The 27,135-nt window shown below is 42.8% G+C and overlaps 1 protein-coding gene across 5 annotated transcripts in view; it reads left to right on the top strand.

Moving 5' to 3' along the window:
- The window catches only part of ATP8B1 (ATPase phospholipid transporting 8B1), a 155,465-nt gene that overhangs the window by 62,071 nt on the left and 66,259 nt on the right, over positions 1–27,135 (top strand). For 4 of the 5 annotated variants that reach the window (XM_063653741.1, XM_054461198.2, XM_063653744.1 and 1 more), the window contains one exon: positions 10,872–11,074. In XM_063653741.1, coding sequence (XP_063509811.1) covers positions 10,894–11,074 — 181 coding nt within the window. In that variant the 5' untranslated portion in view covers positions 10,872–10,893. Of the gene's footprint in view, positions 1–10,868; positions 11,075–27,135 lie in introns of all 5 variants that reach the window. The other variant, XM_054461200.2, reaches the window with a different exon arrangement.

The raw sequence follows: 27,135 nt of genomic DNA, 5'->3' as shown, positions 1-27,135 counted from the left end.
CTGTCATCAAGTTTGTCATTTTACTTTCAAGAATACTGAACATTGGCCAGGCTCAGTGGCTCATGCTTATAATCCCAGCACTTTGGGAGGCCTAGGTGGGTGGATCACTTGAGGTCAGGAGTTCAAGACCAGCCTGGCCAACAAGGTAAAACCCTGTCTCTACTAAAAATACAAAAATTAGCCAGGTGTGGTGGCATGCACTTGTAGTCCCAGCTACTGGAAAGGCTGAGGCAGGAGAATCATTTGAACCTGGGAGACAGAGGTTGCAGTGAGCTGAGATCACACCACTGGACTCCAGCCTGGGTGACAGAGTGAGACTCTGTCTCAAATAAGTAAATAAAAGAATACTGGGCAGATTCCAAACAGGGTATGGCATGTGTCTGGACTAACTAGGAAAATAGAGAAGATTTCTGCTACCTTTTAGATGGGGGCTCTTTGGAATAACTTGGAAATAATAGTGGCTACATTGAGTGCCTGACCCTAGAATTATTACTTGTGACTAATGGTATGTGTATTGGTTATCGATTGCTGTGCAACAAGCTACTCCAAAACTTAGCAGCTTAAACCAACACACATTTATTATCTCACAGTTTCCATGAATCAAGTGTCTGAGCACAGCTTAAATGGGTTCTCTGTATCAGGATTTCTCACAAGGCTACAATTAAGGTGCCAGCCCAGCCTGATGTCTCATCTGAAGGCAGGACTGAGGAAGGATCTGCTTTCAAGTTCATGTAGTGATTGCAAAATTCACTGCATTCCTTAAGGGCTATTTGACTGAGGGCTCCAGTCCCTGCTGGCTGTTGGTCAATGCTCACTTCACATCTTGCCATGTGAGCCTCTCCATAGGGCAGCTGCTTCACCAAAGCAGGGGAGGGGAAAGAGTTGGCTGGCAAGAAGAAGTCACGGTTTTTTATAACCTAATCATGGAAGTGACATCCCATTACCTGAGCCATATTCTATTGGTTGGAAGCAAGGTTCAAGGCTGGGTGCAGTGGCTCATGCCTGTAATCCCAGCACTTGGGGAGGCCAAGGTGGGTGGATCACGAGGTCAGGAGTTCAAGACCAGCCTGGCCAGCATGGTGAAACCCTGTCTCTACTAAAAATACAAAAAATTAGCCCGGCATGGTGGTGCACACCTGTAATCCCAGTGACTTGGGAGGCTGAGGCAGGAGAATTGCTTGAACCAGAGAGGTGGAGGTTGCAGTGAGCTGAGATCACGCCACTGCACTCCAGCCTAGGCAACAGAGCAAAACTCCGTCTCAAAAAATAAAGCAGCAAGGTTCAGGAACTCAGGCTTATTTAAAAAAAAAAAAAAAAAAAAGAAGAAGAAGAAAGAAGGAAAAGGGGCTGGATACGGTAGCTCATGCCTGTAATCGCAGTACTTTTTGAGGCCAAGGAGGGAGGATTGCTTGACCTCAGGAGTTCAAGACCATCCTGAGCAAACTAGCAAGACCTCATCTCTACTAAAAACCAAAAAAATTAGCTGGGTGTAATGGTGCACACCTGTAGTCTCAGCTACTTAGGAGGCTGAGGCGGGAGGATCACTTGAGCCCGGGAGATTGAGGCTGCAGTGAGCTTGATCATGCTAGTGTACTCCAGCCTAGGTGACAGAGGAAGAACTTGTATCAACAACAAAAAAAAAGGAAGAAAAAAGAAGCAAAGCACCTCATGGGTATGCCACACTCATAGGGAATTAAAGATGTGAACACCAAAAGGTGGGATCACTGGGGGCCATCTTAGAGTAGTAATTTATATTTAGTATGGAACATATAATAAGAAACATGTATAGCATAGAACATATAGAAATATAATTCATACTTATTATATATTATATGTTAAATATTTTACAGCATTGTCTTTAATAATCATAAACAAAATGAGGAAAAACACATTTCAGAAATAGTCTTTCTTCTTGTGAACTTTAAAAGCCATTAAAAAAAAAATGATGAAGGACCAGGCATGGTGGCTTACACCTGTAATCTCAGCATTTTAGGAGGCTGAGACAGGATAATTGCTTGAACCCAGGAGGTGAAAGTTGCAGTGAGCTGAGATCGCGCCACTGAACTCCAGCTTGGGCAACGAGTGCAAAACTCCATCTCAAAACAAAACAAAACAAAAACTACAATAGCCAGTATGTCAGTAATGAGTAAGGGTGTATTCTAATAAAACTTTATCTAAAAAAATAGGTAGTGGGCCAAATTTGGCCCATGGGCTGTAATTTGCCAATTCTCGTCTAGACTATAAGCCTCCTAAGGACAGAAACAAACGAGCCTCCTATATGCCAGACTCTGGTAGGTGCTAGTGATGGACAAGAAAGATCGGTCCTCAACTTTGATATCTTCAGTACCCTACCAGAGGGCTGGTTTGGTTTTGTGTACATGGTAAAATCTTGGGCAATGGTTTCTGGATGGCCTCAAATGACTCAGACTCCTAAAAAGTTTCATCTTGTATGACTTCTGAACTTAGCTGTTGCTGTACTCTCCCATCGTTGCCCTCAATCTTTCATCCTTAGTCCAGTGACTTTGTGCATCTGTTACCGTGTGATAGGTGTGACCTGTGTAAAGGTGGTAAAGAACTTTGGTGTAAGACAACTCTCTGAGCCCTTGAGGACTTTACTGAAAGTTGATTTGCTCTTTCCCCAGATCTTTCAGTGTCAACTGTGTAGTAGGCACTGAGTATTCACAGACCAATCTGTTCTTGTAGAGCTTATGGTCTGGTGGGAGAGGCAGATAAATAAAAGCAAATGCATATTTACAAATCATGGTAAGTGCTGGGAAGGAAACAGAAATGTAAGTGCTCAAGGGGGCCGGTGGTAGCAGGAAGAGGAGGGCAGAATCCTGCTCAATACAATGAGTGGAAGAGGACACTGAAGTTGAGACCTAACGAATGAGAAATCGGCCAGGCACAGTGGCTCACGCCTGTAATCCTAGCACTTTGAGAGGCTAAGGTGAGCAGATCACCTGAGGTCAGAAGTTCGAGACCAGCCTGACCAACAAGGAGAAACCCTGTCTCTACTAAAAATACAAAATTAGCCAGGCATGGTGGTGCATGCCTGTAATCCCAGCTACTTGGGAGGCTGAGGCAGGAGAATTGCTTGAACCTAGGAGGCAGAGGTTGCGGTGAGCAGAGATTGCACCATTGCACTCCAGCCTGGGCAATAAGAGAGAAACTCAGTCTCAAAAAATAAAATAAAATAAAAAATAAGAATGAGAAATAGCAGTCATACCAGGAACTGGGAGAAGAGCATTCCAGGCACTAGGAAGAGCATATGCAAAGGCCCTGGGGCAGGAAAGGCTTTGCTTGCTTGAGGAGCTGAAAGCACGGCCATGGGGCTCAGGAATAGTGAGCAAGAAGGAGGGTGTAGGAGTGTAGAGAACCCTTAGAGCCGTGAAAACAGTTTGGACTTAATTTAAAGTGATGGAAATCCATAGTGGATTAGTGTTAATCCACTTGGGCTGCCATAACAAAATAGCGTATACTGGTTGACTTAAACAACAGTCACTTATTTTCTCACAGTTCTGCAGACTGGAAGTCCAAGATGGAGGTGCCAGCAGGGTTGGTTTCTGGTGAGGCCTCTCTGGCTTGTAGATGGCCGCCGTCCTGCTGTGTTCTCACATGGCCCTTCCTCTGTGTGCATGGAGAAGGAGAGATCAAGTGTCTATTTCCCCTCTTCTAAAGACACCAGTCCGTGTCGGGGTGCAGCACTTTGGGAGGCTGAGGCAGGCGGATTACTTGAAGCCAGGAGTTCAAGACCAGCCTGGCCAACATGGTGAAACCCCGTCTCTACTAAAAATACAAAAGTTGGCCGGGCATGGTGGTGGGCACCTGTAATCCCAGCTACTCGAGAGGCTGAGGCAGGAGAATCGCTTGAACCCAGGAGGTGGAGGTTGCAGTGAGCCGAGATCATACCACTGCACTCTAGCCTAGGCAACAGAGTGAAACTCAGTCTAAAAAAATAATAAAAATAAAATACACAAGTCCTATTGGATTAGGGCCCCACTTGATGACCTCATTTAACCTTAACTACCTCCTTAATGGACTTGTCTCCATGTAGTCCCACTGAGGGGTGTTATGGCTTCAACATATGACTTCGGGGGCTGTAATTCAATCCATAACACCCAGGAAGGGTATAAGCAGGAGAATGGCACGCCTTTGGTGGTCATGTGGAAGTTAATTGTGGAAAGTCTAGTTAGAGGGAAAGTCTAGTCGCAGCATTTCCAGGGAGAGATGATGGTGGCCATGGAGATAGAGAGGAGGGATGAATTGGAGTATCTGAGGCAAAAAAGACTGGCTTTGCTGTTTTATAGCTTTATTTTATCTTATTTTATTTATTTATTTATTTATTTATTTATTTATTTATTTATTCATTGGAGGCAGAGTTTTGTTCTTGTTGCCCAGGCTCGAGTGCAATGGCGCGATCTCAGCTCACTGCAACCTCCGGGGTTCAAGCAATTCTCCTGACTCAGCCTCCTGAATAGCTGGGATTACAGGCATGTGCCACCATGCCCAGCTAATTTTTTTGTATTATTAATAGAGACGGAGTTTCACCATGTTGGCAGGCTGGTCTTGAGCTCTTGACCTCAGGTGATCCACCTGCCTCGGCCTTCCAAAGTGCTGGGATTACAGGTGTGAGCCACCGCACCCGGTCTGTTTCCTAGCTTTAATAGTTGACTTATCTGTATTCTTCGAAACTCTGGCAGTCAGTCAGTGGCTCTGTTCCCTGTGCCTAGTGTAGTACTCTGCACCTTGCAGGTGTTTACTAGGTGCTGAGTAAATGCACACCTGTCTGCAGTGTCCTGGAGTGGTGGTCAGAGACATTATGAAGTTTCCAAATCCATACCATACACAGGACCTGACCTTAGGGATCATTATTTAGATCTGGGAAAATCTTCCTTATGTCATTTAGGGCTTCAAACAAGTGATTTCTCCCTGTTTTTTTTCTTTGGTACACTAAAATGACAGAGCCAAATTCCTCCCGTGTATGTCTGTGTTTCACACACATGCACACTGCAGGGAAGTCAAGTTGAGGACACTTCTTCACTCTCAGCGTAGAGCTCCCTGCCCCTGCTTTCTCACTGAGCCTGTGCAGATTGTGTGGGTGGCAAGTTGGTTGTGCAAGGCCTTGCTTGCTTTGAGTCACGGACATGTGGGTTGTCAAATCCATTCCTTCATGCTTGCTTCCTCTCTCAACCTCAAAGGGCTGGAGACAGTCTTAATATCCAGATGCCTGGCAGTTTGGAAGCAATGATGAAAAGGATAACTTACAAAATGTTTGTATAAATGCACTTAATGCCGCAGAACCCTACGCTTCAAAAGGGCTAAAAGGAAGCTGAGGTGGGAGGATTGCTTGGGGCTAGGAGTTTGAGACCAGCCTGAGGAACATAGGGAGAGCCTATCTCTTTAAAAAAAAAAAAAAAAGAAAAGAAAAAAAGGCCAGGCATGGTGGCTCATGCTTCTAGTCCTAGTTACTAGGGAGGCTGGGGAGCAGGGTAGGAGGATTGCTGGAGCCCTCAGATTTGAGAGTGTAGTGAGCTAGGATCATGTCACCGCACTGCAGCCTCGGTGGCAGAGTGAAACCATGTCTCAGAAAACAATGGTTTGTGTCATCTGAGATGCAAAAAATAATAATAATAATAAGAGAAAGAAAACCAACCAACAAACAAAAAGTTAAAACTCTCCAATGGTACAGCTTTAAGAAATTAAAAAAAAAAAAAGTAGGGAGAAACAAGGCCTGGCGTGGTGGCTCATGCTTGTAATCCCAGCACTTTGGGAGGCTGAGACAGGTAGATTACTTGAGCCCAGAAGTTTGAGACCAGCCTAGGCAACATGGCAAAACCCTGTCTCTTCTAAAAATACAAAAATTAGTCAGATGTAGTGGCTTATACCTATAGTCTCAACTACTCAGGAGGCTGAGGTGGGAGAATGGCTTGAGCCCAGGAGGCTGCAATGAGAAAAACAAAACAAAATGGCTAAAATGGTAAATTTTATGTACATATATTTTACAACAATAAAAAATGTTTCCATATAGTACCTTCACAGTCACCTTGATATATATATATATATATAACAAGGCTGTAGTAACCAAAACATAATATTGGCAAAAAACAGACACATAAACCAATGGAACAGAATAGAGAACCCAGAAATAAATCCCCACATGCTAAAGAATGAAACTGGGCCCCTGTCTGTCACCATACACAAAAGTCAACTCAAGATGGATTAAAGACTTAAATGGGACCACGCCTATAATCCTAGCACTTTGGAAGCCCAAGCCTGGAGGATCACTTGACTCAGGAATTCAAGACCAGTCTGGACAATGCACTGAGACCCCATCTCTACAAAAAAAAAAAAAAAAAAAAAAAAAAAAAATAGGCATGGTGGCATGCACTGGTAGTCCCAGCTACTTGGGATGCTGAAGTAGGAAGATTCCTTGAGCCCAAGAGTTCAATGCTGCAATGAGCTATGATTGTCCTACTACACTCTAGCCTGAGTGACAGAGTGAAACTCTCCTCTCAAAAAAAAAGAAAAAAAAAACTAATAAAACTTTGTACTAGAAGAAAACATAGGGAAAATGTTTTAGGACATTGGTCTAGGCAAAGATTTTATGGCTAAGACCTCAAAAGCACAGGCAACAACAACAACAAAAATAGACAAATAGGACAATATTAAACTAAAAAGCTTCTACTCAGCAAGGGAAGCAATCAACAGTGTTTCCTGTTGAATAGGAGAAAATATTTGCAAACCATTCATCTAACTAAGGACTAGTATCCAGAAATATACAACGAACTCAAACAACTCAAAAACAAATAATCCCTGCAGCCATAAAAAAGAATGAGATTGTGGTCTTTCCATGGACATGGATGAAGCTGGAAGCCATCTTTCTCAGCAAACTAACACAGGAACAGAAAACCAAACACCACATGTTCTCACTCATAAGCAGGAGCTGAACAATGAGAACACATTAACACAGGGAGGGGAACATCACACAGTGGGGCCTGTCGGGGGCGGTGGGCGGGGGCAAGGAGTGGGAGAGCATTAGGACAAATACCTAATGCATGCAGGGCTTAAAACCTAGATGACGGGTTGATGGGTGCGGCAAACCACCATGGCACATGTATACCTAGGTAACAAACCTGCATGTTCTGCACATGTATCCTAGAACTTGAAGTAAAATAAAATAAAATAAAGACTTAGTAGGGAAATTTAGATTTAACATGGTGACGCCGATTTAGTGGAAAAGATGACTTTTTAAAAATTTAGCTCCATTTAATAAAAAATAATTTTAAAATAGTATAAACCATGAAAGTATATGTACTGCCAGGAAAGTATAAATATAACCAGGGAAGTATAAGTATAACCAATGAAAGTATAAGTACTGCCAGTGTTAGCGGGGGTCCTTGCTCCCGGAGCTCCCAAGATGGTGGTGGGCCACTTCCAAAATGGCGGCGGGCCACTTCCAAGATGGTGGCAAGCCTCGTGTTCTCTGACCTGGGGTTCTTGGCCTCACGGATTCCAAGGAATGGAATCTTGGGCCATGCGGTGAGTGTTATAGCTCTATTAAAAGTCATGGGTCACGGAAGAGAACCGTGGAACCCAGTGACTAGCGTTCAGCTGGATTAGGACGAACCCAGGCACTTAGCCGTGCAGGAACAATGGCAAGCCTTTAGCCCGATCAGGAGTGGCAATGGGCGCCTCGCTGGATCAGGAGCACAGCGGGTGCCCTGCTGGATCCGGAGGGATGGAAGTCAGGGGCAGGTCTGCCACTGCGGCAAAACAGCAGTGGTGGACGGCGAGCGAAAGCTCAGCTCGAGCGGTAACCAGGGGAGTTCAGTTGCAAGATTTAATAGAGTGAAATAGAGTGAAAACAGAGCTCCCATACAAGGAGGGGACCCAAAGGGGTTTGCCGTTGCTGGCTCCAATGCCTGGGTTTACATCCCGATCCTTGTCCTTCCGGCTGTGCTCTCAGGCAATAGATGATTGGCTATTTCCTTACCTCCTGTTTTTGCCTAATTAGCACTTAATGAGCTCTCTGATTGGTCAGGTGTGAGCTCAGTTGCAAGCCTCGTGTTTAAAGGTGAATGCGGTCACCTTCCCAGCTAGACTTCGGGATTCTTAGTCGGCCTAGGAAATCCAGCTAGTCCTGTCTCTCACCAGGAAGGCTTGTGCTTGCTACTGAAAAGCTAAGGCCAGAGGTAAAGACTATGGATTTGGGGAATGAATATTCTTTGAAGCCATAAGATAATGGCCTGAGGTGCTGAGGACCAGTAGTGCTAGGAACTTTGCATCCATGACTATAGGGCTCTTTAGAACTGTGCCAGAGTACAGCATCATGCAGTAGAATCTAAGTTGTTCTTTGTAATAATGAATGCCAGCAATATTTTAAAATAATAATAATACCATTAAAAAGTGGGCAAAGGACATGAATAGACATTTTTCAGAAGGAAACATACAAATCGCCAAGAAGTATATGAAAAATTAACAGTTAATGTTTATCGAATACTTATTGTAGGCTATGTACTGAGTTGAGCATTTTGCATGCATAATTTCACTTAAAATAATGTATGTCCCAGCCTGGCCAACATGGTGAAACCCCATCTCTACTAAAAATACAAAAATTAGCCAGACATGGTGGTACACGCCTATAATCCCAGCTACTCAGGAGGCTGAGGCAGGAGAATTGCTTGAACCTGGGAGGCAGAGGTTGCAGTGAGCCGAGATTGCACCACTTACTCTAGCCTGGGCGACAGAGCGATACTCTGTCTCAAAAGATAATAATAGTAAAATAATGTATGTCAATTATTGAAATCTTGGAAAATGAACAAGTGTGTGTGTGAATAACTGGGTGTATTCTATACATATGGCTTTATAACTTACCTATTAACTTAAGGTCATTAATGCAATGTCATCAAATACTCTTCTGATCATCTAAATTGTTGCATATTATCCTATAATATGAGATGCCACAATTTATTTACACAGTCGACGATTATAACCCAGCTTGCTTTTGGCTTTTACTGTTTTACATAATACTTGGCAAAAATCTTCATATAAATATTTGAAAATTTCCTAAGTGTCCATTTGTGAATATAAAAATTATTTTAGAGGTCTAAAATTTGGTACAAAACGTGCAATCAGCTACATAATTCTACTTGAGGCAATTTTCACTCAAAATATATCATAAACCATAGTACAAAAATAGAGCATAGACCTCTCTTTGTGAAGCAGTTGTTTTTGCCTTAAATTTTTTTTTTCTTTTTTTGAGACAGAGTCTCACTCTGTTGCCCAGGCTGGAGTGCAGTGGCACAATCTCAGTTCACTGCAAGCTCCGCCTCCCAGGTTCACGCCATTCTCCTGCCTCAGCCTCCCAAGCAGCTGGGACTACAGGTGCCCGCTACCACGCCTGGTTAATTTTTTGTATTTTTAGTAGAGACGGGGTTTCACTGTGTTAGCCAGGATGGTCTCGATCTCCTGACCTCGTGATCCACCCGCCTCGGCCTCCCAAAGTGCTGGGATTACAGGCGTGAGCCACCGCGCGTGGCTGCCTTAAATTTTTAATAATCATTGTGCAAGTTATTTAGCATTCCAGTGTTTTGATTTTTCTCCTCTGCTGGGTAAGAATAACAATAATACTGTTATTCACCATGGTGGTGTGGGAAGTTTCAAAGAGCCATGTCTATGAAGTGCTTAGTGCAAGGCTTGGCATGCAGTTAACACAAAATAAATGCGAGCTGCTGTCATTAACAATACTGACTACACGGCACTGTGATGCTTATGTAAATGCCAGGCTGTGTATCTGTAACCTGAGGTATTTGTGTAAATATTTTCCTAAAATAAATCTAACTAAGGTTGTTCTTCTCACTTGTATGGAGTCATCTTATGCGGTAGATGCTCAAACACAAATTCCAGATACAGCATGGGCAGTGGTAGTTAGGCAGATAGAAAGGCTAGGGAGTGTTCCTGGGAAGTCAGTAAACTTGGAAGATCTAAGGTTATATTAAAAATGTTGTATCAGAACAAAGGCTCAGAATGTTAGTGTTAGCAGAAACCAGATATCCTAGAGCAGTGGTTTATCAACTTTGCCAGCAATCCACAGTAAGAAATTCAACTCCGGCCGGGCGCGGTGGCTCACGCCTGTAATCCCAGCACTTTGGGAAGCCCAGGCGGGTGGATCACTTGAGGTCAGGAGTTCGAGACCATCCTGGCTAACACAGTGAAACCCCGTCTCTACTAAAAATACAAAAATTAGCCAGGTGTGGTGGTGTGTGCCTGTAATCCCAGCTACTTGGGAGGTTGAGGCAAGAGAATCACTTGAACACAGGAGGCGGAGGTTACAGTGAGCCGAGATCATGCCACTGCACTCCAGCCTGGGTGACAGAGGGAGACTGAGACTCCATCTCAAAAAAAAAGAAATTCAACTCCATTAACACCCGCAATGCAAATAAACGTGTGAATGTGTACAACTATTTTATCATGCAGTACTTATTATTTATGCTGTAATCTGATATTTTATAACCTGTTTCATTTTATTTTAAGGTTGATTGTTACCCACTAAATTTATTTCATTGGGTAGAGACCCCCTAACTTGAAATATTGCCTTAAAAAAAATATATATTATATATATATATATATACCCTTGTTAAAAGGTTTGCAGCTACATATTTTTTTTAAAAATCTTACCCAAGCATTTAATCGGTACTGAATGGTTTTGTTCTTGTTTGCATGTTAAGTTGAATTTGGGGGTACTATTCCAGAATATTTACATGTTAGAGAATGTTCTGTAAAAGGGGCATTGTAATAGGATGCAGGCAGGATTCAACCAAACACTGGGCAAGAGTCATAATTCACTCTGGTTTCTCTTTCCTTTTAAGCAGGTAGTTCCAATTTGCCAGCAGAATGAGTACAGAAAGAGACTCAGAAACGACATTTGACGAGGATTCTCAGCCTAATGACGAAGTGGTTCCCTACAGTGATGATGAAACAGAAGATGAACTTGATGACCAGGGGTCTGCTGTTGAACCAGAACAAAACCGAGTCAACAGGGAAGCACAGGAGAACCGGGAGCCATTCAGAAAAGGTGACCACATGAAGTCCCGGTGACTAGGTCGCTTATAAATCCTCATGTGGGTCGTGGCCACATGTGCCAAAGATGATCGGTCTATTTTGCGTGGTCTAGGAGGGAATCTTCTCTGATCTTTTGTTAGGATGCGACTGACAGAATGGTGGATGGGCTTGGACAAGTACCCATTGTCCTTAGTAAGAAGGGCTGGGAGAGCATATCTGACAAGTTCTGCAGAGAAAATACATTAAGGTCTTTGTTAGTGTGTATATATATATATATATTTTTGAGACAGGGTCTCACTGTGTCTCCCCAGCTGGAGTCCAGTGCTGTGAACTTGGCTCACTGCAGCCTTGACCTCCTGGACTCAAGTGATCCTCCTGCCTCAGCCTCCTGAGTAGCTGGACTACAGGCATGCACCACTATGTCCAACTAATTTTTGTATTTGTGTGTGTGTTTGTGTGTGTAGATAGTATTTCACTATGTTGCCCAGGCTGGTCTCAAACTCCTGAGCTCAAGGGATCTGCCCACCTCAACCTCTCAAACTCCTGGAATTACAGGCATGAGCTGCGATGCCTAGCCAGTGTATATATTCTTAAAATGGAGTTATGCGGGCAAGAATCTGCATGTTACTGCACCCAGAAATTTTTAAAGGATACATATCAATCAGTCTTAGATGTTAACTATCAGTATTGTTAAATTGGCGGTATGAGTTATATAAATAACCATCCTTTTGTGTGTGTGTGTGTGTGTGTGTATATATATATATATATATATATATATATATATATGTACATGGTCTGCCCAGGGTCAGGCCAGCATCAGAGGCAGGGTCTAGACCAAGGCCAGCAAACTTTTTCTGTAAAGGGCCAGCAAGTAAACATTTTAGGCTTTGTGGACCACGTGGTCTCTGCCAATGTTGAGTGTAAGTGACCACAGACAGTACATCACTGAGGGCAGTAGAACTTGGCTTGCTTTTACCATACGCCTTTTCCTTTGTGGCTTTTCTATTTCATCTCCTACTGGTTCTCCCACCCTGGCAAACAGATGTGGGCTTCTCTTGTAGCTCTTCTCCATGAGCAAGCTGAGACTTTTCTCTCTGGACCCCAGATTTGATATCAGGCTGAAAATATTTCCTACATGATGTTCTCTAAAATTCTAGCCGAACAACCTTAGCATCACATTCACAGAAATCATTATCATAGTGTTCTGGTTTCAGCCCTCCAGACACGCCTCCCTGCAGCCTTAGTCAGAGAAGCCTCGGATTTTAGCCGGTTTTCCCGAGGTCTCTGTTCCTGCCATTCTGCCCTTGCAGGCTTTCTAGAAGCCTCTTTTTCCCCCATGCCAACCCCCCCCCCGCCCCGCCCAGTTTCTCTTTCTTGGGTTCTGCTATCTGGATGAGCTATTTTTTTTCTAATAATTTTAACCTGTAGAAGATGTGACATGCCATGAAATCCCATTTCTGCAATGATTCTTCCTGTTCTGGTCACAGAATCTGCCTGTGGGGAGATTCTTAGTGTGGGGAGTGCATGCACCCCGGGAGCCCCATCTCACCCAAATTTGGGGAGGCCATTGACTCCTGTATGTTGTTTGTCCCCTACATTTCCATAGCAAAACATTTAGATGCATTACCTCTTAGAGTGGGTTTCTGGTTTTGATTTCAAGCTGTTGAGGATTGAGCTTAAGTGCCTTCTGCCTTGAATCAGAAGGTACTAAAATCATGATACTTGACCAAAATTAAAATGAAATTCCCGCCGGGCACAGTGGCTCACGCCTGCAATCCCAGTACTTTGGGAGGCCGAGGTGGGTGGATCACCTCAGGTCAGGAGTTCGAGACCAGCCAGACCAACACGGTGAAACCCCGTCTCTACTAAAAATACAAAAATTAGCCAGGCGTGGTGGCAAGTGCCTGTAGTCCCAGCTACTTGGGAGGCTGAGGCAGGAGAATCACTAGAACCTGGGAGGCAGAGGTTGCAGTGAGCCGAGATGGTGCCATTGCCTGGCACTCCAGCCTGGGCAACGAGTGAAACTCCAACTCAAAAAAAAAAAAAAAAAAATAGAAAGAAAATGGAATTCCCACCAATCTGAACAGGAAGGTGGCCTCTGTCATAACAGGTCCAGACTGGATATTGGTGAACTAGCTAAAGCTGAAGCAGCCAGACAATTTACAAGGAAGTTCTGGTTGATTGCCCAAACAGTGAATAAAACATGCTTCTTCCTCATTCCTTTCCCCGCTAATTGCATTGCTTAGTCTCCTATCACAATTTTGGAATCTCTACCAAATGTAGATATCTGATGGGGTGGCAGGAGAATTGGCTCCATGGGGTCAAGGGTCAACTTTGCTCTTGGTGCTTGGTGGCACGCCATCAGACTTGTAGTCCGGGACACAGCAAAGGGACCAGGATTGGGTGCCTGCAGAAATGTCAGAGAAGCATGTAGTGGGTGGAAACTCTCATCCTCTGTTTTTTTATAACTCTGTCTACCCATTCCGGTGGTTAGGATCCTTTCCTGATCATTCAGTTTGCAGGTCATATGTTTTGTAGATTTCTACCCTTGGTATATGGGCATTAAAAGAGCTCAGTCTTGGCCGGGCGCGGTGACTCATGCCTGTAATCCCAGCACTTTGGGAGGCCAAGGTGGTTGGATCACCTGAAGTCAGGAGTTCGAGACCAGCCTGGCCAACATAGTGAAACCCCATCTCTATTAAAAATCCAAAAATTAGCCTGGCATGGTGGTGCACACCTATAATCCCAGCTACTTGGGAGGCTGAGGCAGGAGAATTGCTTGAACCTGGGAAGTGGAGGTTGCAGTGAACCAAGATCCCACCACTGCACGCCATCCTGGGTGACAAAGTGAGACTCCATCTCAAAAAAAAAAAAAAATGCTCAGTCTTGAATCGTAGTCATGTTTTCCAAGGGTGGTTTATATTCCTAAGGGATTTGGGTGGTTCTCGCTTCTCAAACCCCATATCAAATGACTTTGCCTGTGACTTTTTACAAAAATTCTTATTCTAATACCTCTCTGTGCCCTTCCCAAGCACACAGATGATGTTCAGTAAATGCCAGACCTCTTTCCTCCTATTTCCCATGTGCCCTGCCTCCCTCACAGCCAGTCTGCTCTCCTTTCCACCTTTCCTCTCTTTGCCCTCTTTATCCCTCTTTCCTTTCCCACTATATTCTCATTTGGGCAATTTCCCAGTTAAGGTCAGTGTCACCCTGACTTCTCTTTCTTTTTTTAATCAACATCTGTCTTTCTTGACATTTCACATCCTGAATAATTTCCTTCAGAGAATCAGTTCTTTAAGACATCAGAACATGAGTCACCCTGCGAGGTACCACCAGACTGAGTAACACCAGGGACCAGCACCCATTCCAGCAAAACACTGCCTAAGCAGCCTGAACTGTGCTAGTTTCTTTAATGAGGGTTGTAGCACAGAAAGTTGCTTTCTTTTTTTTAAAGAAAGGAAATCCCCTAGCCTAACTAAGCTTTCCTGTTAAACAAGTGCTTTGAGAGACCCATTCAGAGTACTTTTCACTAGAAGGACCTTTATTGTGTTTTGTGAGAAGAAAGGACAGGCACAAACATGCTGTTAGAATGTGCCGTGGAGAAAGATAAGCCCACAGGTTCGAGTGGAGTAACTTTACCTTTTGTGTAAAGATTCAGCAAAGATTCTCAGAAATGAGCGGGAATGTTTTCAGTGCTATGGGATGAGCTCTGTCGTTTCCTGATGAACACACTTCTCAGCATGTGTTCTGGGAAACACTAGTTTTTGTATTTTTGGAGTTTTCTTGTTTGTTTGTTTGTTTTTGTTTTGAGATGGAGCCTCTCTCTGTCACCCAGACTGGAGAGCAGGGGCGCGATATCGGCTCACTGCAACCCCGCTCCTGGGTTCAAGCAATTCTCCTGCCTCAGCCTCCCAAGTAGCTGGGATTACAGGCATGTGCCACCACACCTGGCTAATTTTTGTATTTTTAGTAGAGACAGAGTTTCACCATGTTGGCCAGGATGGTCTCGATCTCCTGAACTTGTGATCCACCAGCCTCAGCCTCCCAAAGTGCTGGAATTATAGGTGTGAGCTACCACACCCGGCCTTAAAGTGATATCTTCATAAAATAATCTGGAATTAAGAATGTGGGGTCTTTAGAGCATCTATGAATTAATATTTATTTGGAACCAAAACACAGATAAAGATGGCTCATTGAAACGTATCAATCGTAGGATATCCTAGAAAATCTGTGAAAAGTGCTGAGGGAGCTGTTCCACTTAATAAGACGCATTTTCCATTTTGGGCACATACCACATATGGGAGTCTACTCTGGCTACTTATTTTCTTTCTTTCTCTGGTCGGTTGTAAATTGCCATCCACCTCCACAGCCTAAGAACACCAGAGTAATTGATGCTTGTAAAGTGGCAGGGTGAGGGGTATTCCTGCACTGAATGATTACTGATGGGGAAGGGTGGTGATACTGTGCCATCTCATTTTATTTTATTCTTTTAATCTATTTATTTATTTATTTATTTATTTGACAGAGTCTCGCTCTTGTTGCCCAGGCTGGAGTGAAGTGGCGTGATCTCAGCTCACTGCAACCTCCGCCTCCTGGGTTCAAGTGATTCTCCTGCCTCAGCCTCCCGAGTAGCTGGGATTACCAGCGCCCGCCATCACGCACAGCTAATTTTTGTATTTTTAGTAAGGACGGAGTTTTGCCATGTTGGCCAGGCTTGTCTTAAACTCCTGACCTAAGGTGATTCGACCACCCTGGCCTCCCAAAGTGCTGGGATTACAGGCATGAACCACTGTGCCCAGCCTATTCTATTTATTTTTAAGATCTTGGGCAACATGCTCATTTTAGAGAATTTGTTTTCGAGTCATGTAATTTATGATTGAACCTTGGGTAAGAATCTCTTGCTCATGGAAACCTAACTCAGCTGGTGGTTTTCTTCCTGCTACTTTGCAGCCCAAGTTCAGAAGTAGATTTTTAATGATAGGAGTCACCATAGGAAGACACTCTCCTTTGCACTAACTGGGGGTTCTCAGTCCTGCCTGTACATCAGAACCTCTTGTGGAATTTTTACAAACTCTCTAGGTGCCTGGACCCAGCCCCTGCAGATATAGAGTGGTTCTGGGATGAGGCAAGGGGAAGAATCTATCATTTAAAATGAATTCAGTGCCCTGAATATTTTCTCCCATTCTGTTGTCTCTTTACTTTGTTGATTGTTTCCTTTGCTTTACAGAAGCTTTTTAACTGGTGATCTCATTTGTCCATTTTTTCTTTGGTTGCCTGTGCTTGTGAAGTTCACTCAAGAAATCTTTGCCCAGTTTAGTGTCCTGGAGAGTTTCCCAAGTGGCTTTTTGTTTGTTTGTTTGTTTGTTTGTTTTTGTTTTAGGCAGAGTCTTGCTCTGTCACTAGGCTGGAGTGCAGTGGCACGATCTTGGCTCACTGCAACCTCCACTTCTTGAGTTCAAGCAATTCCCTTGCCTCAGCCTCCCAAGTAGCTGGGACTACAGGCATGTGCCACCATGCTCGGCTAACTTTTTGTATTTTAGTAGAGATGGGGTTTCATCATGTTGGCCAGGATGGTCTCCATCTCTTGACCTCGTGATCTACCCACCTTGGCTTCCCACAGTGCTGGAATTACAGGCGTGAGCCACCATGCTCAGCTTTCCCCAGGGTTTTCTTGGAGTAGTTTCATAGTTTGAGGTCTTAGATTTAAGTCTGTAATCCATTTTGATTCAATTTTTGCATATGACAAGAGATGGAGTCTACTTTCATTCATCTACATATAAATATGCAGTTTTTCCCTGCATCATTTATTGAAGAGACTGCCTTTCCCCAATGTATGTTCTTGGCACCTTTGTTGAAAACAAGTTTACTGAGGATGTATGAATTTATCTCTGAGTTCTCTTGTCTGTTCCATTGATCTATGTGTCTGTTTTTATGCCAATACCACATTGTTTTGGTTATTATAGCTCTGTCATATAATTTGAAGTCAGGTAATGTGATTCCTACAGTTCTGTTCTTTTGGCTTAGATTAGCTGTGGCTATTCTGGGTCTTTTGTGGTTCCCATACAAATTTTAGGATTGTTTTTCTATTTCTGCGAAGACTGTCATTGGTATTTTCATAGAGATTGCACTGAATCTGTAGATTGCTTTGGGTAGTGTGGACATTTTAACAATATTCCAATCCATGAGCATGGAATATCATTCCATTTTTCTGGTGTCCTGTTTAGTTTCTTGCATCATTACAATCAATTTGTAGTTTTGATTGCAGAGATCTTTTACTTCTTTGGTAAACTTAATTCTTAGGTATTTTATTCATAGCTATTATAAATGGGATTATTTTCTTGATTTCTTTTTCAGATTGTTTGTCATTGGCATATAGAAAGGCTACTGATTTCTGTATGTTGATTTTGTATCTTGCACCCTTACAGAATTTGTTTACCAGTTCTGATAGTTTTTTGGTGGAGTCTTTAGGTTTTTCCAAATAAGAGATCATATCATCCACAAACAAGGATAATTAATTGACTTATTCCTTTCCAATTTGGATGCCCTTTATTTCTTTCTCTTGTCTGATTGCTCTAGCTAGGACTTCTGGTGAAAGTAGGCATCCTTGACATGTTCCAGATCTAAGAGGAAAGGCTTTTAGTTTTTCCCCATTCAGTTTGATACTAGCTATGGGTCTGTCATATTTGGCTTTTATTATACTGAGGTATGTTCCTTCTATACCTAGTTTTTTGAGGATTTTTTTTATCGTGAAGCGATGTTGAATTGTATCAAATTCTTTTTCAGCATCAATTGAAATGATCATATGGTTTTTGACCTTCATTCTATTGACATGACATATCACATTAATTGATTTCTGTATGTTGAACAATCTTTGCATTTCTGGGTTAAATCCCACTTGGTCATGATGAATGATCTTTTTAATGTGTTGTTGAATTCAATTTTCTAGTATTTTGTTGAGGATTTTTGCATCAATATTCATCAATGATATTGGCCTACAGGTCTTTTTGTTTTTGTTTTTGTTTTTTGATGTGTCTTTGTCTGGTTTTGGCATCAGGGTAACACTGACCTTGTAGAATGAGTTTGGAAGTATTTCCTCCTCCTGTATATTTTAGAATAGATTGAGTAGGATTGGTATTAGTTCTTCTTTAAATGCTTGGTAGTATTCAGTAGTGAAGCCATTGGGTCCTGGGATTTTCTTTGCTGAGACACTTTTTATTACGGCTTTGATCTCATTACTTGTTATTCATCTGTTTGGGTTTTGGATTTCTTCATGATTCAATCTTGGTAGATTTTATGTATCTAGGAATTTATCTATTTTTTCCTACATTTTTCAATTTATTGGCAAATAGTTGCTCATAGTAGCCACTAATGATCTTTGAATTTCTGTGGTAACAGTTGTAATGTCTCCTTTTTCAGCTCTGATTTTATTTATTTGGGTCTCTCTTTTTTTGCTTTTTTTTTTTTTTTTTTAGTTAGTCCAGCTAAAGGTTTGTCAATTTTGTTTATCTTTTCAAGAAACTAATTTCTTGGCCAGGCACAGTGGCTCACACCTATAATCCCAGCACTTTGGGAGGCTGAGGTAGGTGGCTCACTTGAAGGCAGGAGTTTGAGACCAGCCTGGCCAACATGGTGGAACCCTGTATCTACTAAAACTACAAAAATTAGCCAGGTGTGGTGGCACATGCCTATAGTCCTGGCTACTCCTAGCTACTCAGGAGACTGAGGCACAAGAATCGCTTGAACCTGGGAGGCAGAGGTTGCAGTGAGCCAAGATCGCACCACTGCACTCCAGCCTGGGCAACAGAGTGAGACTCTGTCTCCAAAAAAAAACAAAACCAAACCAAAACAAAACAAAAAACCATTTTTGTTTCGTTGATCTTTTGTATTGTTTTCTTTGTTTCAATGTCATTTATCTCTGCTTTGATCTTTATTATTTCTTTTCTTCCACTAACTTTGGGTTTGGTTTGCTCTTGCTTTTCTAGTTCTTTTTATTTATTTATTTATTTATTTATTTATTTATTTATTTAGATGGAGTCTCGCTCTGTTGCCCAGGTTGGAGTGCAGTGGCATGATCTCGGCTCATGCAAGCTCCACCTCTTGGGTTCATGCCATTCTCCTGCCTCAGCCTCCTGAGTAGCTGGGACTACAGGCACCCGCCACTGTGCCCAGCTAATTTTTTTGTATTTTTTTAGTAGAGATGGGGTTTCACTGTGTTAGCCAGGATGGTCTCAATCTCCTGACCTCATGATCTGCCTGCCTTGGCCTCCCAAAGTGTTGGGATTACAGGCGTGAGCCACTGCACCCGGCTCTAGTTCTTTTAGATGCTTCATTAGGTTGTTTGAAGTTTTTCTTATTTTTTGATGTAGGCACGTATAGCTATAAACTTCCCTCATAGTACTGCTTTCACTGTGTCCCACAGGTTTTGGTTTATCATGTTTCCATTAGAAGAAATTTTTCAGTTTCCTGTTTAATTTCTTCATTGACCCACTGGTCATTCAGGAACATGTTGTTTAATTTCCATGTTTTTGTATAGTTTCCAAAATTCCTCTTATTATTGATTTCTAGTTTTACTCCATTGTGGTCAGTCAGAGATGTTTGATATTGTTTCAATTTATTTGAATGTTTTAAGGCTTGTTCTGTGACTTAATATATGTTCTGTCTTTGAGAATGATCCATGTGCTGAGGAAAAGAATGTGTATTCTGCAGCTGTTGTATGAAATATTTTATAAATATCTATTTGGTCTATAGCGCAGATTAAGTCCAATGTTTCTTTGTTGATTTTCTGTCTGGAAGATCTGTCCAGTGCTGAAAGTGTAGTGTTGATGTCTCCAGCTATTATTTTACTGGGGTCTATCACTCTCTTTAGTTCTAGTAATATTTGCTTTATATATCTGGGTGCTACAGTGTAAGGTGGATAAATATTTAAAACTATTATATCCTCTTGCTGAACTGACCTCTTTATCATTATATAGTGACTTTGTCTCTTCTTATAGTTTTGTCTTGAAATCTATTTTGTCTGATATAAATATAGATATCCTATTCTTTTTCACTTTCCATTGGCATGGAATATCTTCTTCAATCCCTTCATTTTCAGTCTAGGTGGAGTGTCTGTTGTAGGCAACAGATCACTGGGTCTTTTTTTTTTTTAATCTATTCAGCCACTCTATGTCTTTTGATTGACAGCTTAGCCCATTTACATTTGATGTTATATTGATAAGTAAGGACTTACTCTTGCCATTTTGTTATGTTTTCCAGTGGCTTTGTGGTCTTCTCTTCCTTCTTTCCTCCCTTCCCTTCTACCTTTTAGTGAAGGTGGTTTTCTCTTGTGGTGTGCTTTAATTTCCTGCTTTTTATTTTGTATGTATCCATTGTATGTTTTGTGATTTGAGGTTACCATGAGGCTTGTAAGTACTGTGTAATAACTCATTATTTTAAGCTAAAAGAAAACTAATAAAAACTCTACACTTTAACTTCCTCCCTCTGCTTTTTAACTTTTTATTGTTTCTATTTATATCTTATTGTACTATGTCTTGAAAAGTTGTTATAGTTACTATTTTTTATCAGTTCATCTTTCTACTGAAGAGTAGTTTACATATTACAGTCACAGTGTTACACTATTCTGGGTTTTTCTGTATACTTAACTGTTACCAGTGAGTTTTGTGCCTTCAGGTGATTTCTTATTGCTCACTAACATCCTTTACTTTCTGATTAATGTACTCTCTTTAGCATTTCTTGTAGGACAGGTCTAGTGTTGATGAAATCCCTCAGCTTTTGTTTGTCTGGAAAGGTCTTCATTTCTCCTTTATACTTGAATATATTTTCCTTCAGCACTTTAAATATGTCATGCCACTCTCTCCTGGCCTATAAGGTTTCCACTGAAAAGTCTGCTGCCAGACGTATTGGAGTGCCATTGTATTTTATTTGTTTCTTTTCTTTTGCTGCTTTTAGGATCCTTCCTTTTATCCTTGAGTTTTAGGAATTTGATTACTAAATGCCTGAGGTAGTCTTCTCTGGGTTAATCTGCTTGGTGTTCTACAACCTTCTTGTTCTTGGATATTGATATCTTCCTCTAGGTTTGGGAAGTTCTCTGTTATTATCCTTTGAATAAACTTTCTATCCCTGTCTCTTTCTGTACCTCCACTTTAAGGCCAATAACTCTTAGATTTGCTTTTTTAAGTCTATTTTCTAGATCTTGTAGGTGTACTTCATTCTTTTTTATTCTTTTTTCTTCTGTCTCCCCTGACCATATTTTCCAATAGCTTATCTTTCAGCTCACTAATTCTTTGTTCCACTTAATCAATCCTGGTATTAAAAGTCTCTGATGCATTCTTCAGTATGTCAGTTGCATTTTTCAACTCCGGAATTTCAGCTTGACTCTTTTTAATTATTTCAATCTCCGTTACATTTATCTAATAGAATTCTAAAATTTTTCGTGTTGTCTTGAATTTATTTGAGTTTCCTCTTTGTTAAGTTTATCTGATAGAATTCTGAATGTCTTCTCTGTGCTATCTTGAATTTCTTTGAGTTTCCTCAAAATGGCAATTTTGAATTTTCTGTCTGAAAGGTCATATAGTTTTGTTTCTGCAGGTTTGGCCCCTGGTGTCTTATTTAGTTTGGTGAAGTCATGTTTTCCTGGATGTTCTTGATGCTTGTGGATGTTCATCAATGTCTGGGCATTGAAGAGTTAGATATTTATTGTAGCCCTCACAGTCTGGGCTTGTTTATACCCATCCTTCTTGGGAAGGATTTCCAGGTATTCAAAAGAACTTGGATATTATGATTGAACCCATTTCTGCATTAGAGGGCATCCCAAGCTCAATGACACTGCATTTCTTGCAGACTATCTGGAAGAATTATCTGGATTATCAAGCCCACACTCTTGTTCTTGCTGCTTACTTTCTCCCAAACAGAATCAATCTCTCTCTCTCTCTTCTCTCTTTTTCGCTATTTCTCTCTCCCCCTTCCCCCTCCTCCCTCCTCTCCCTTTCTCCTTCTCTCTCTCCCTCTGTTCTGGGCCACCCAGAGCTAGGGGTGTGGTGATACAAGCACCAATATGGCCATCACCACTGAGAATGTACTGGGTCAGACCTGAAGCTGGCACCACACTGGGTCTCGCCATGGCCCACTGTAACCATGATCTGGCTGCCTATGTTCCCTCAATGCCCTGTCGTGAAGCCAGCCAGGCTAGCTTCAAGCCAGTGAGTTCCCCCAGGCTGCAGCCAGATCCAGAGATGCCATCTGGGAGCCATGGACTGGAGTCCAAAACCTTAGAAATCTACTTGGTGTCCTGTCTATTCTACTGTGGCTGAGCTGGCGCTCAAACCATTAGCCAGTCCTTTCCACTCTTCTCCCTTTTCCACAGGCTCAGGGGCCTCTCCCCATGTCCGCCACCACCACAGGCGTATAAGGAGTGCTGCCAGGTTACTGCTGATGTTCAGTAAAGGCCTACGGCCTCTTCAGTCAGCTTGTGGTAAATGCTTTCAGTCACCCTTCAGGGCAGTGAGCTCCCCTCTGGCAAAAAGCAAGTCCAGAGATGTCATCCAAGAACCTAAGGCCTAGACTCAGGGACCCCAAGAGGGGTCTCTATTTGTTGCTTTACCCCACCATGGCCAAGGTGGTACCAAGTACAAGGCAGGCTGGGCTCAGTGTCTCATGCCTGTAATCCCAGCACTTTGGGAGGCTGAGGCGGGCAGATCACTTGAGGCCGGGAGTTAGAGACCAGCCTGGCCAACATGGTGAAACCCTGTCTCTACTAAAAATAAAAAAAATTAGGCCGGGCGCGGTGGCTCACTCCTGTAATCCCAACACTTTGGGAGGCCAAAGTGTGCGGATCATGAGGTCAAGAGTTTGAGATCAGCCTGACCAACATGGTGAAACCTTGTCTGTACAAAAAATACAAAAATTAGCCTGTCACAGCTGGGCACGGTGGCTCACACCTATAATCCCAGCACGTTGGGAGGTCAAGGTGGGTGGATCACTTGAGGTCAGGAGTTCAAGACTGGCCTGACCAACATGGTGCAACCCCATCTCTACTAAAAATACAAAATTAGCCAAGCATGGTAGCACACACCTCTAATCCCAGCTACTCGGGAGGCTGAGGCAGGAGAATTGCTTGAACCCGGTAGGCGGAGGTTGCAGTAAGCTGAGATCACACCACTGCACTCCAGCCTGGGTGACAGAGTGAGACACCATCTCAAATAAAATAAAATAAAAATAAAATAAAATAAAATAAAAAATTTAAAAAAATTAGCTGGGCAAGGTGGTACATGCCTGTAATCCCAGCTACTCAGGAGGCTGAGGCATGAGAATTGCTTGAACCCAGGAGGCAGGGGTTGCAGTGAGCTGAGATGACACCATTGCACTCCAGCCTAGGCAACATAGCGAGACTCCATCTCTGAAAAGAAAGAAAGAAGAAAGAGACAAAGAGAGAGAGAAAGAAAGAAAGAAAAAGAAAGAAAGAAAGAGAGAAAGATCAAGAGCAAGACAAAGCACCCTTTAATTTTCCCTCTGCTTTTCTCAAGCAGAAGGAATCTCTCACCATGGCCACCACAGCTGGGAATGTGCTGGGTCACACCTAAAGCCAGAATATGTTAGCCTCAATTAAGGCCCATAGCCTTGGATATTAACTGGGTGTCACTACTGTTTATTCAGGGCTCAAGGGCTCTTTCATCAGCAGGTAATGGATCCTGCCAGAGGTGGGTCCTTGCCCTGCGAGGCAGCAGGCTCTCTTCTGATCCAGGATTGTCTAGAAACGTTGTCTGGGAGCTAGGGCCTGAAACAGCCTCATGACCCTGCCTGGTGCCCTATCCTACTGTGGCTGAGCTGGTATCCAAGATGCAAGACAAAATTCTCTTTACTCCTCCCTCTCACCTCCTCAAGCAGAAGGAAGAATTCTCTTTTGGAGCAGTGAGGTTGGCGGGGAGGGGCCGAGCAAGCATTCCACTAGCTGCTCTGGCTGGTGTCTCAGTAGGTCATGTGCCTGCTAAGTCAACTGGCTCCAAGTCCAGCTCAGCACTAGGACTTGCCTAAGAGTTGTAGTTCATGTGGCCTACACTGCCTTTCAAGTTTATTTAGAGCCCCAGAGCACTTTGGCCCTCGGTGACGAGGCTTGCCAGAATTCAAGTTCTGACCAAGGTACAGGAGACTCCCCTCTGCCTAGGGCTGGTCTAAATGCTCCCTCTATGGTCTGGCATCAGCTGAGTTCAGCCTGCTTTTGCTTTCTACTGTCTGTAATAGGGCAGCACTGAGTTCAATGCAAAGCCTCACAATCGCTGCACTGTCCCGCTCCCAAGCGTACAGATTTTCTCTCCATGCCACACATCTGGTGCTGGGGCTGGGGGAGGGGTGGCATTGGCAATTCGAGACTATCTTTCCTACCCTCTTCAGTCCTTTTTCAGCAATATAAAGTTAAAACCAGGTACTGTGAGTGCCTGATGTTTTGGTTCTTATAAAGGTGCTTTTTTGTTTGTAGATAGTTGTTAAATTTGATGTTCCTATGGGAATTACAATTAGTGCGAGCTTCTATTTGGCCACCTTGCTCCTCTCCATATTCGAGATATATATATATATATATATATATATGCCAATAGAAGGAAGGAGTGGAATCACAAACATTGCTTTAAAACAGTAATACATGTAAATGATCCAATTGGAAAAGGGTCCAGAGTGAAAATGAAGTTTTCCTTCCTGCCTCTTCTGTCCCTCAGTCATGCAGTTTCCTTTCCAAAAAAAATACTGCTGGACTGGGCACGGTGGCTCACACCTGTAATCCCGGCACTCTGGGAGGCCAAGGCAGGAGGATAGCTTGTGGGCAGCAGTTCAAGACCAGCCTGGTCTGCAAAGCAAGACCTCATCTTTACAAAAAAAATTAAAAATTAGGTACGATGGCGTGCACTTTAGTCTCAGCTACTCCAGAAGTTGAGGTGGGAGGATCACTTGAGCCCAGGAGTTCAGAGGCTGCAGTGAGCTATGAGCATGCCACTGTACTCCAGCCCAGGTGCCACAATGAGACTTTGTCTTTTAAAAAAATGACAAAAAGAAACTACGGTTACCAGTTTCTCAAAATATGTCCTTCCAGAGAGATAGATGTTTGTATGCGCAAAGAATGCTTACAAACTTGCTTCCTTATATACCCATACACATATGCAGAAACATAGATGTGCACATGTGTGTGCATATATGCATTCATATTGTGTATGAATTCTGTGCATCACATAGCTGGAAGCACAAGATGGTAGATACCCTTATGCTTTTGTCTCTTAACAGTATAATTTGGAGGTCATTCCTATCATATTTATGGGGTCACCTCATTCTTTTTTTGCTGACTGCATAGGCTTTCATTGTAATCGTGTTTAACTGGCTGCTCCCAGTAGGCACTTGGGTTGTTTCTAGTCATTCTGATAAATAGGGCTGCATTGAAAATCCCTGCAGTAGGTACATGGGGGATATTTCCTAGAAGTGTGATTGTTCGGTCAGTGCATGTGTGTGTTAAATTTTGAGATCTGGCCAAATTGCTCTCCATAAAGGCTACCTCGGAGTGTCTGTTTCTCTGCTCTCTTTTGAACCTAGAATGTCATCCCAAGCATTACCATTTGCCAATATTTTGCTACTATAGGATAAAAACTATTATCTCAGTGAAGAATTGCATTTCTCTTTTAGGAATCCAAGTATCTTCTAACAGGTTTAAGAGCCATTTGAGGCCGGGTACGGTGGCTCATGCCCATTATCCCGGCACTTTGGGAGGCCGAGGTGGGCAGATCACCTGAGGTCAGGAGTTCAAGGCCAGTCTGGCCAACATGATGAAACTTGGTCTCTACTAAAAATACAAAAATTAGCCGGGCGTGATGGCAGGCTCCTGTAACCCCAGCTACTCGGGAGAGTGAGGCAGGAGAATCTCTTGAACCCAGGAGACAGAGGTTGCAGTGAGCTGAGATCGCATCATTGGACTCCAGCCTCAGCGAGAGCAACATTGAATTTCCCTTTGTATGAACTGTCTTTTCATGTGCTTTACCCATTCTCTCTTCAATTGTTTCTATGGTTTTTTTTTTCTTTTTGATGTTGGACTTTTTATCTTCTTGCTTCACTTGTTTGCTGCAGTGTGTACCAACCAGTGCAGCTTCTTGGTTGTTGGTGGGTCTGTAAGCAAGCATTCGGAGCCAGCAGAGAGAGGAGGAGGGGAGGGCTGCACTCATCTGCTCTTCCAGATGGCACTGATCAAAGGACGTGGTGATCATGGGAACACTCTGGAGAGCACGTAGCCGTATTTAAATATATTGACAACACAACCATTTAGTAGACTCAGGGTGACTTTGAGCCACATGTCACATGGCAGCTGTTAAAATCATCTCTGTACATGTACATGGATAGTTCTGATGGCACACCCTTGTTAGTTTTGTAACTTTTAGCTAAAGGGCCATATGGCGAAGGTGCATTTTTTGCATTTCTTATTTCTTCTCTTTTCTTTGTCAATATATCCATTCTAGAAAATGAGATGAGCCAGGCATAGTGTGGTGCATGCCTGTAATCCCAGCTACTCTGAAGGCTGAGGCAGGAGGATCACTTGAGCCCAGGAATTTGAGGCCAGCCTAGGCACTGGGCAACATAGTGAGACTCCATCTCTTAAAAAAAAAAAAAAGAGAAAAGAAAAGAAAAAGAAAAAGTGGCCAGGCATGGTGGCTCAAGCCTGTAATCCCAGCACTTTGGGAGGTCGAGGCAGGTGGACCACCTGAGGTCAGGAGTTTGAGAACAGCCTGATTAATATGGTGAAACCCCATCTCTACCAAAAATACAAAAATTAGCCGAGCGTGGTGGTGTGCACCTGTAGTCCCAGCTACTGGGGAGGCTGAGATAGTAGAACTGCTTGAACCTGGGAGGCAGAGGCTGCAGTGAGCTGAGATCGCACCACTGCACTCCACCCTGGATGACAGAGCAAGACTGTCTCAAACAAAAAAAAAAAAATGAAAAAAGAAAAAGAAAAAAGGACAAAAAAAGAAAATGGGGCAAGATGCCTACTTTTTCTGTAAATTATCTTTGTAGTTCAAGTGTCCAGTAAAGTTCTCTGTTCCCAGTAGACAC

The sequence above is a fragment of the Pongo pygmaeus genome, chromosome 17 (genome assembly GCF_028885625.2).
Source record: "Pongo pygmaeus isolate AG05252 chromosome 17, NHGRI_mPonPyg2-v2.0_pri, whole genome shotgun sequence".
NCBI lineage: Eukaryota > Metazoa > Chordata > Mammalia > Primates > Hominidae > Pongo > Pongo pygmaeus.
The sequence above is the reverse complement of the archived record's forward strand: the minus strand, read 5'-3'. Positions and strand labels throughout refer to the sequence as shown.